The following is an 11,134-nucleotide window of genomic DNA, read 5'->3' on the forward strand; positions in this document are numbered from 1 at the left end:
GGTTCAAACCCACCAGCTGCCCTGCTGGAGAAGGATGGGCAACCTCTTTCCTGTGCAATTTTGTCCTCTGAAAACCCACTGGGGGGTTAGCTATGAAGTTAGTTTTGACTCAAAGGCAGGCAATAGCAACATCTACATTAGAATGCTGAAAAGAATGTGAAACCCAGAACACTTAATTGTGCCCATGCAGAACTTATACATAGATCAAGAAGCTGTTATCTAAATAGAACAAAGGAACACTATATGGTTTAAAATCAAGAAATGTGTACATCAGAGTTATTTCCTTTCTCTATACTTATTCAATCTGTATGTTGAGCAAATCATTCAAGAGGAATGTGGCATCATGATTAGAGGAAGACTCATCAACAACCCACGTTATGACACAACCTTGTTTGCCTAAGGTGAAGAAGACTTGAACATTTGCTGCAGAAAAGCAAAGACTACAGCCTTCAATAAGGATTACATCTCAACAGCAAGGAAACAATGATCCTCAGACAGCACCATGGAAGACAGAGAAAAGATTGGAATGGCCAATGATTTCATTTTACTTAGATCCACAATCAACACCCATAGTAACTATTGTAACAGCAGTCAAAAAACCAAAAGATGTATTACATTGGGAAAACTTGCTGACAAAGGCCTCTCCAAAGTGTAAAGAACAATGATGTCAGTTTAAAAACTAAGGTGTGTCTGATGCAAGTCCTAGGCTTGTCAATTACTTTCTATGCATCTAAAAGTTGGACAAAGAATAAGGATGACTGAAGAATTGATGCCTTTGAATTGTGGTGTTGGAGAAGATTACTGAGTATTTCATGGTTTATAAAAAGAACAAACACAAGTCTGTCTTGGAGGAAGTGCATCCAATCCTGAGAGGCAAGGATAGTGAAACTTTATCTCACATTCTATGATGTGGTGGGTCTATTGTTCAAAACGGCTTTCCTAGGTCATTTTACTTGACCACATGGTTGTATAGGAACGCACAAATAGGATGTGTTAGTTTATCCTCAAAGGGATTGGCTAGTTTCTTCATTACACCAGGTTTAAACTGAGCAGATTCAGCAGCAGAAATTTGGAAATCTCACTACCAGCAAGAAAGGAGCAGGGAGTGCAGCGCACATCCTTTAAGACCAGAGATTCCTGCACCACCCAGACTGAGACCTAAAGGAGAGCAGCTGCAGAGGAGAACCAGAATCTCGACAGGAAACAGAGCAGACATGGGACTGCTATCCCACAGAGCCGGAACCAGGGGCCTTTGCCCACAGTTGCTACAGTACTGGTGGGGAGACATTATAATTGGCAGGATTAAGAAAGCTTTGTAACACTGGTCTAAAGCCGCAAGGCTGAAGGCTGAAGAGCATACAGGAGCTGTCCTGACAGAGAAATTGTATCTTGTCGACCACCTAAGTTGCAACCTGTTGTTTTTGTTGTACCATCAAGTCAGAATCAACCTAAGATGTCCCTCCTGTGGGTTTTTAGAAGCAGTAAATTGCATGAGAGGAGACTGCTCATAACTGGTAGATTTGAACCACATGCCTTTGGGATTGCAGCATAGCTTCTTACCACAAGGCCACCAGAGCTTCCTTGTAACTTAGTAACTTCCCTAATAAAACTCATAACCTGAGTATGGTTCTGAGAAGTCTATGTAGCTTTTGTAACAGATAATAGTAGAATTAGTGTTGGAATTAGTAGAAATAGGTGAGGACGTGTGGGGGACATGTCCGATTTCACAGGAATTGGTTTTGTGTTGTGGATGATGATGGAGGTAGTTCCCTCTTGTAGAGTTAATAGAGGTCAAATATGGCTGTCTCTATGTCACCCTTGCTCTTTTCGCACATACTTAGAGCATGTTTTCAGGAGGGGCCAGTCCTTGGAAAAAGACACCATGCTGGTAAAGATGGAAAGGGCCAACAAAGAAAGACCCTCACCAAAGATGAACCGACACAATGACTGTTCGAGCATGATAGAGCGCGTGAGGATGGTTCAGGCTGGGGCAAGGTTCTGATTTGTTGTTTACAGGGTTACTATGAATCTAGTCCTCCTGGCACAATGTGGTGAGCACATCCAGGGCAGCATCTGTCTGTTGAAATATGTCAGATTCCTTTGAGTTGTGGCACTGCAGAAGATCATTAAACATTCCATGCACTGCCAAGAGAACAAACAGGTCTGTCCTAGAGAGGGTGAAACCAAGTTTTTCCTTGGAGGCAATGATGTTAAATCTCCATCTCACATACTTTGGGCATGTAGCTAGGAGGTACCAGTCCTTGGAGAAAGACATCATACTTGGAAAGATGGAGGGTCAGTACAGGAGAGGAAGAACTGGAATGAGATTAATTGATACAGTCACTGGGTATTGGGAGTGAGTGTGTCCGAGGCAGTGAGATTGGCTCTGGATAGGACGATGTTCAGAGTTATTGTGCATAGGGTTGCTGTGAGTCAATGTCGACTTGATGGGACATAACAGCAATGAGTCTAGTCAATTCGATGGCACCTAAGAACAATAGTAAGAAACCCACAAGAATTCTCCATTGGGTTTCTAAGGCTGTAAATCACAATGGGAAAGTTCTTATCTATATCAGTTCTGGAGGAAGGTTCATGTTTCCTTTAGTGTCTATAGATCAAGTGTTCCTTGGGAATGTCCATGTGATCCTTAAGGATTTCCAAAGAGCTTCTGAGAGCAGAGACCTGAGCACATAAACACATACTCTACTTACTCCTGACAATTCTTTCTTAGTGGAACTGGGGTTCCCTGTCTCTTCTCACTTTTCTCACTTTCTATTTTTAAGGCGACAAAAGGTATTATTGGCTACATCTTGGGGAAACTCTCCTTACACCATTTAGGCTTATGATAAAATTAAAGGGTGTTATATTCCAACTTTAATCTTTTCACAACTATTAGCTCTATCAGATCATTGAGGAGTCATTATCTAGTTTCCACATTATATCATCACATACATAAATTTGAGGAGGACACAACTCAATCCATGACACTCCTTAAAGCAGATGAGTCTACAAAGGAACTATATCATACTCCCCAACTCTCTGCAGCTTTTTCCTTCTTGGAAAAGTGTACCTGCTGGAATAATCTTCTATAAATAAATTTCAAATATCTTCTCAAATTTTGAAATGTAATCCCACTCTTACCCTCTTGGTAATTTGCAGAATAAATCGAACCCCTCTTTCACAGGACAGCTTATTGAATATTAGAGCATTCATATTTTTACTTCAATCTCTTAAACCAATATTTTGTACGTCAAAAAGGAAAAACATAAGTTTTAAATCATTTCCGCCATCTATACATCAACTTATCAGGTAGGGGATAAAGTGATATATTTTCTAAAGGATATTTTATTGGGGTTATGGTATGCCTCTCACTCTCTGGTTTAAAAAGGTAAAAGTAAAAAATACAATAGAAGTCAGACATCCAGACTATAAATGCATTCTTCTACCATGATTTTTCTCACTTCTTTAAGGGCTTGTCTCATTTTCTGGTTCTTTGATGCTGTTGGGACACCCCTTGTAGTCAAGGCTAGACTAGGACTAACTGCTCTGTTCTTCCAGAAATAGGCCATCCTCAGGATCCCCTGGGCCTCCGGGGTTGACTTAGGGTTTCATATGCAGCCTGAATCTCTAGAAAGTGTCTCTGCGCCTCCTCTGTCTGGTGGCGGTTATGATCAGGGTGCCAGGTCTTCACTAGCTCCCGGTAACTCCGATGTATTTCTTCATTTGTTGCTCCCTCAGAGAGACCCAAAACCTTAGGAAAACAGAAGTTAGCAAATTAGAACCCTGTTAGTACCTGGGCCTCTCTACATTCCTTTGCTAAATCAGGCTGGAGTATCTCTGAAATGAATTTCTACTTCCTGCGGGAAAGGCCCAGAGCCTCAGACTAGAATTTCAGTCTTTGGAAGCATGGGCCAGCTCTGGATCTCCTGGCAAGAACCAAGATTGGCCTTTAAGCACAGCTGCCTATTTTCTAAGCTGAAATTTCACATCCTTGACAATCAAAACTTCCTCCTTTTAAGAGAAATTAGTTCATCTGACCATTAAAAGACAAAAATGTTCACAACAGCTTCGTTTACAATAGTAAATGAAGTCCCACAGCAGAAATGACTGAAGTGTCTACCAATCATAAAAACTTCACTGCTGTCCAGCCAATTCCAACTTATGGTAACCCTCCGTCAGGTTTCTGAGGCAGTAAATCTTTAGGGGGGGAGATGGCAACAGTAGAGGGAATAAATGAACCATAAATCTATTGATACAATGACAGTCTATACAGCAATAAAGACAACTTATAATTGTGTGCATCGGTAGGAATAAATCTCCTAACCATTATATTGAATTAAAAAGTCAAATACAAAAAAACATATACTAGAAGATTCTAGTTATATGAGCTCAAGAATGGGCAAAATGGATCTAGAAGTCCTCATACAGCTTCCATAATGGAGGAGTGATGACTGAGAAGAGGCATAAGGAAATTGATCTAAGTGGTATATAAGCATATACATGAAATCAGTGTAGTTTCTATATGTTATAAAGTTATATAATTACTTTATAACATGTTATAAGGTAGTGTAGAGGGTTACATGTTGTGCTAACAGATAAATCAGCATTTCTTTTTTTTTCCCTTTTTTATTTTTAATTTTATTTTATTATTTTGTGTGTGTGTGTGTGTGTGTGTGTGTGTGTGTTTACCGTCAAATCAGATCTGACTGGTACAGGAGGAGATTGTTCCTCCTTCTCCAGCAGAGCATCTGGTGGATTTGAACTGTGCACCTTTGGGATTACAATACACCTCCTTGCCACTAGGCCACCAGAGCTCACCATAAGTCAGCATTTCTAACCCGTCAGACACTCCTTGGGAGAAAGATGGCCAATCTCCTCCTGTAAAGCTTTATTGCCTTGGAAACTGGGTGAGTGGGGTTATGAGTTATGAGTGGGGTTCAACTCAATGACAGTGGTTTTGGGGTGGTTATATATGTAATACCTCAATAAAAATATTTTTTTTTCTCTTTCACTATTAGAGATTCTGCACTTCTATCTACTGGACATAAAAGCCAAATAAGCCAGGATACTCTTTGCCGGCCCAGGTTGACAGACCTGAGCCCAGTGATTCTACATAAGGGGCACTGGCTTCAGGAAGGCTTACATTAGCAGAGCCATCCCAGATATGACTGAGAGGGAAGAAAGCCTTACCTGAAAAGCCAGCTGCCGCTTTTCATCCTGAAAACTGCTAACAAACTCATAGAGCTTCTCCCATTCCTGAAAGTAGCTGCTGCTGAAATCAAGCTCTCCCACCAGTAACCGCCAGATCCGGTAAGGCAGAAGGAGGACAGACTCCATAAGGCGACCAAGAAGGGGAAAGAAGCTGAACCAACCCAAGAAGGAGCCCAAGATCTCTGTCACATAACTGAGAGTGGCAGCTGTGTTGTAGAAGGCACTGTAGGCTATTGGGCCTGTGAAAGCCAGGTAAGCCAAGCCCAGCCGGTAAAGCCGGACACTAAGAGTCTCTGATCCTGCTACTGAAACTTTATAGCGGCGATGCTTCTGAGCTGTAATGCTGGCAGCCAGGCTGATGGGCAGAATGGCTATGGGGCGACCATAGAAGAGAGGGGAAGTAAGAAATGCTGCCACCAATGTGTTCTTAATGTCTGAGGTCTGGTTGCCAATAGCAGCCACCAGCAAAACCCCTAAGCCAATTGCCAGTGGGAGGCCCACGAAATAGAAGTTGGCCATGAAAGAAAGGCCAATCAGAGCCGCAAGACCAAAATAGATACCTACTATCACCTGGCCAGCAAAGCGAATGAGACTCAGAGGGGGTGTCTGTCCCCGTGGGTTCTGCCTCTGACCCCGGGCTCTGTTGGCCTGAGCTACGAAGCTTGGGAGCTTCCAGAACTCCCAGAGCCAGCCTAGCCCGCCACCGCCCAGAGTGAGCATCCAGAGTAAAGCATGGCTGTCACGGCCCAGGTACAGGTGGTGGAGCCCAGCGGGGCCCCCAACAGCCCAGAGGGCATAGGTCACCAAGAGTCCCTTGGCCATTGTCTAGGGCAAGGCACTCAGAACATGTCCAGCGGCATCTGACTGCTTGGAATGTAGAAATCTCAGGGTCTCCGTAAGAATCAATGTCTCAGAGCTACCCTTAGACCCTATGGGATAAAAAAAAAAATAATCAGTCATAGAACCACAGGCACTACCCAACACAATAACTATTTCTCCTTCCATTAAAAATTAATTCCAGAACTTCCTGAGTGTACCTGAAATGCTAGCTATCCCTCCCATATTCTTTCATCTGATATGTTAGTTGTACAACCAGAGTCACTCTAAATTTAGGTGATGGTTTGAATGCTTTTAGTCAAGTAACTGAGAACAAAGGACACAGACAAAGGAAATTGTGTGTGTGTGTGTGTGTGTGTGTGTGTGTGTGTGTGTGTGGTGTTGTTGTTGTTTGCCATCAAGTTGGAGCCAAGACATAGCTGGTCCTCTAGTGGGTCAGAGGCAATTAATCACATGGGAGGAAATTGTTCATCCTTCTCCTGCAGAGCAGTCCGTGTGTCTTTAGGATTGCAGTGCAGCTTCTTACCAGTAGGCCACCAGAGCACGTGCGTGCACGCTCTCTCTCTCTCTTCCTCTCTCTCTTTATATATATAATATTTATTTATTATATTTATTATATATATATATTTATACATGTGTGTAAATGTATATATGTTTATTGTTGTTGTGTACCGTAGAGTCTGAATCAACCCATGGCTAACCCTCTAGTAGATTTTCAGAGACAGTTAATCAAATGGGAGGAGGTTGCCCATTGCTCTCCCATGGAGCAATGGAACAGTTGGTGGTCTCGAACCATGTGCCTTTGGGATTGCAACACAGCTTCTTGCCACTGTAGGCCACCAGAGCTCTTGTGCTCTCTCATATATGTATATGTTTGTATACACACACACACACACACACACACACTGGACAATCTCCTCCCATGCAATCATCTACTGCCTCTGAAAACCTGTCGGAGGATCAGCTATGGCTTGGTTCCAACTCTGTGACATACAACAACCCAACGTATGTGTGTATATATCTATATCTATATCTATATACAGTTGTTATGTGTCATCAAGTCACCTGAGATACATAGCAATCCTATGTACAATAGCTCTGAAGCCTACCCTATCCTGAGCCAGTCTCACTGACTCTGATACACCTATCCCCATTGCCCTAGTCACTGTATCAATCCATCTCATAAAGGGTCTTCCTCTCCTGTGCTGTCTCTCCACCACTCCGAACATGATGTCTTTCTCCAAGGACTGGTTCCTCCTGGCCACATGTCCAAAGTATATGAGACAGAGCCTCAAAACCCTAGCTTCCAAGGAGAAACTTGGTTTTACCCTCTCCAAGACAGACCTATTTGTTCTATTGTTGGTCCATGGTATGTTCAAAGACTCTTCTCCAGCACCACAACACAAAGGCATCAATTCTTCTTCTATCAACCTTAGTCATTATCCAGCTTTCTGATGCATAGAAAGTAATTGTGAAGACCATGGACTGGATCAGGCACACCTTATGAGTCTAGAGAGCTGAGAAGACTGGGAAGTAGCTAAAACCTGGGTCAGCTAACTATGACTCTTAGCAGCCATATGAAGAACAGATCTGAGCCTTGCCCTATCTTGGATCATCCTCATTATCTCTGATGTGTTCAAGCCTACGGTTACAGTCACTGTGTTGATGCTTCTTGTTTTATATCTCTATACCTATATCTATAATCTATATCTACATACATATCCAGGGAGTTCTGGTGACAAGGAGTTGCACTGCCAACTCATAGGGCAACTGGTTTGAACTACCAGCTACTATGTGAGAAAAAAGACAGACAGTGACCTCACATGTGATTTACTGCCTCTGAAAACCTGCTGGGGGGGTCAGCTGTAAGTCAGTTCTAACGCGACAGCATGTAACAACAACAAAATATACATATCTTATATTTCATGCCCTATGGCAAGGATTCTGAGGCTCCGTCTAACTTACTTTGGACATGTAGTGAGGAGAGACCGGTCCTTAGAAAGGGACATCATGCTTGGGAGGGTGGAGGGACAGCGCAGGAGAGGAAGGCCCTCTATGAGGTGGATTGATTCAGTGACTGGGATAATCGGGATGGGAGTGTCAGAGACAGTGCGATTGGCACAGGACAGAGTGGAGTTTAGGGCTGTTGTACATAGGGTCGCTATGAGTCGCAGGCGACTCGACGGCACATAACAACAACAACCTCAAAATAAACTGAAAATTACTCATCAGAAAGGAAGAGAGGGTGAATAGAATGTTCTTCTAAAGTTCTCACACATTTTGAAAGATCCATCCCACTTTAGTCCTACCAGTGGCATCACTAACAGGGCCTATGGAGTGCAGATCACATGTGGTAACACTGTCAGAAGGGATGACGATAAAATGATTGTCTATAAAGTATTTTGTGCAGTGTTCCAAAATAATTTTTTATAAAATAAAATATCATATGGCATAACTGCAACTGAGAAGCAATTATGTCAGTCTAGAGACTAACATGCACCTGATCCAGGCCATGGTCTTCGCAATTACTTGTTTTGCATTAGAGAGCTGGATAATGACTAAAGATGCCATAAGAATTAATGCCTTTGGATTGTTGTGGTGCTGGAGAAGTCTTGAACATACTGTGGACTGCCAAGAGAACAAATAGGTCTGTCTTGGAGAGGGTGAAACCAAGTTTCTCTCAGTCTCAGATACTTTGGGCACGTGGCCAAAGGAGGGACCAGTCCTTGGAGAAGGACATCAAGCTTGGAATGGCAGAGAGACAGCACAGGAGAGGAAGACCCTTGATGAGATGGATTGATACAGTAACTGGGGCAATGGAAATAGGAGTGCCATAGTCAGACTGGCTCAGGACAGGGCAGGCTTCAGAGCTATTGTATATAGGGTAGCTATGAATTGCAGGTGACTCAACGGCATATAACAACTGCAAGAACTTGACAACAAAACACTTTTTATAAGCTCAGCTTATATATATCAATACACCTAAAAGGCAAATTCTCTATGCTAATTTACTTTTGAAACTCTTCTACCTAATATATTCTAATTGGAGCTGTTACTATTACTCAATTACAATGGTGTTTCAAATCATATAGTTTAGTCTACACTTGCTACAAGCAGAGCTGTTGTTTTTGCCTGGTGCTTTTAGAATCATTGATTTTGTTAGATTTTCTGATATTCTGGCAAATGGTATTCGTAAACACGTGACTTTTTTTTAGAATGAAGTAGTTAGTGAGTAAAGGAAAGGAGAAAAAGCAAAAGGTTTCCACTCAGTTATTAATCATGTTGTAACTCTATATAGAAAGATTCTACAAAACAATTTTGTTGTTCTCAATTCATTGCCATTGAGCGAGAGCTGATGCATAGCTAACCCTCTAGCAGGCTTTTGGAGACTATAAATCACATAGGAGGAGACTACATCTTTCTCCTTCAGAGCCGCTGGTGGATTTGAACTGGTTACCTTTAAGTTAGTAGCACAACTTCTCACAAGCTATTCATACAGTCAGAGAGGGTCAGCAAAAAGAAAAGAAAGCTTTCAAAGAGAAGGGTTGACACAGTGACTGTAACAATGGCTCAACCCAAGGAATGGCTGTGAGCCTGGTTCAGTACCCACTGGTGTTTCATCCTGTTCTATGCAGAATCACTGTGACTCAGAACTGGCTCCAAAACACTTCACAACAACAACTCATATTATCTAAGAAATATTTCAACTACATTTATCACATACTATTCTATCATTAACATTTGTAATAAACATTACTAAAGGTTCTGCACAGTCTGGTAGAGAAGGCTCTTCAGGGGATGGGGTGACACCCTGAGTTAGCTCACTGGGTAACACGAATTGTACTCATGCTACTGAATTGGACTATGGCTCCCCTCAGGCCCCTGACCCAGGTTTTAGCTCCTCTGTCTCCTCAGTTCTATGTTGCTGTTGTTATATCCCATGGGTTTAGAACTGATTCACAGTTACCCAACAGAGGCTTTTCAGAGACTCACACAGGAGTCGACCCATCTTTCTCTTGCAGAGCAGCTGGTGGATTTGAACTGCCTGCCTTTGGGTTAGCAGCACAACTGCTGACCCATCAGGCTACTAGAGCTCCCCTTCAGCTCTATAGACCAAGAATTTCTGCACAAATCCGCCTTGGAGGGGTTAAGAGCAAGAGAACCAGCTCTTTATTGAATACAAGGTCCTGAACTCCTTTCACCTAAACAGTTCTGGAAAATTACATTATATCCTTGGCACCCCACAATTCAACCATTTCCTTCTGAGGAAAGCTTGGAAAGCCTCCTTAAACTGGTCAAAAAAATCCCCAGGAAATAAAACTAAATGTTAAATCATGCCTGCAGTCTCTCTCCTCTATCTAGAGTGGGCCTCAGGGACCAGTACCTGCAAGTCCCAGGTTAAGCGGCAGTACCTGGGAGCCTGGACTTCCAGACCCGATCCGACTAGTCATTTCCTTTGAACAGAGTCAAAATGGCAACCCCTTTTCTGCTCTCACTTCCATCCAAGTGGACTTTGTCTCTCTCTCTCTCGCCTGGGTAAAAGTCACAGAGGCTGAGCGGTCCCAGGCCAAGCTCCTCCCCAAAGCTCTCCTCCGCCCTCTAGGGATCACCTGTCTGCGCTCTCTTGTAAACTCAGTTTAAGTTTTTCCAGGCGCATCCAGCCTCTAGAGATTTAAATGAGCTGGCGCAGTGCCCCACCCCGGGGCCCAGAGCTCCTGCAACATGGCATGACTGCCAGTAGGTGGCTCTGCCGGTTACAGAAGGGCTGGGCTGGGCTGGGCAGATCTCTGGCCTCACCTTGGTGGCAATGCAGCCCAGAGCTGGGCCTGTGAAGTGCCTGCCTACCAAATGGGAGCAAGAATGTCCTTCTAGTAGTGTTGAAAAAGTTAGTACCCAACTAAACGCAAACATCGAGCGCTTGTTAGCCCCTTCATGCCTTCAAAAATGGGGAGGTGGCTCTTTTTCCTCAATTGCAGGTTGCCCGCCCCTTCCTGCAATGTCCTTCAAGACCTCCCAGAAGAGTTCCACTTCCCTTTATACTAACTGACTGCAGAGAAAGGCTGCAGGAAGGAACCCCTGCTAAATT

The 11,134-nt window shown here is 43.2% G+C and overlaps 1 protein-coding gene across 1 annotated transcript; it reads right to left on the reverse strand.

Annotated features, from left to right (window-relative positions):
• Nucleotides 1–3,571: 3,571 nt before the first annotated feature.
• DNAJC22 (DnaJ (Hsp40) homolog, subfamily C, member 22) lies at nt 3,572–6,033 on the reverse strand. Its single transcript, XM_006902471.1, has 2 exons — nt 5,191–6,033; nt 3,572–3,751 (listed from the first exon to the last, which is right to left on the reverse strand). The coding sequence occupies exons 1-2, from the start codon at nt 6,031–6,033 to the stop codon at nt 3,572–3,574; spliced, it is 1,023 nt and encodes a 340-aa protein (XP_006902533.1).
• Nucleotides 6,034–11,134: the final 5,101 nt, after the last annotated feature.

The sequence above is a fragment of the Elephantulus edwardii genome, unplaced genomic scaffold, assembly GCF_000299155.1.
Source record: "Elephantulus edwardii isolate Elephantulus edwardi_28Jun2011 unplaced genomic scaffold, EleEdw1.0 scaffold00418, whole genome shotgun sequence".
NCBI lineage: Eukaryota > Metazoa > Chordata > Mammalia > Macroscelidea > Macroscelididae > Elephantulus > Elephantulus edwardii.

Bases quoted from the DNA above. Each gene is read 5' to 3' on its own strand.
- DNAJC22 (XM_006902471.1), bottom strand. From the start codon at position 6,033: ATGGCCAAGGGACTCTTGGTGACCTATGCCCTCTGGGCTGTTGGGGGC. The intron at 3,752-5,190 runs GTAAGGCTTTCT...TGTTTTCCTAAG, and splicing joins AGCGGCAGCTGGCTTTTCAG to GTTTTGGGTCTCTCTGAGGG.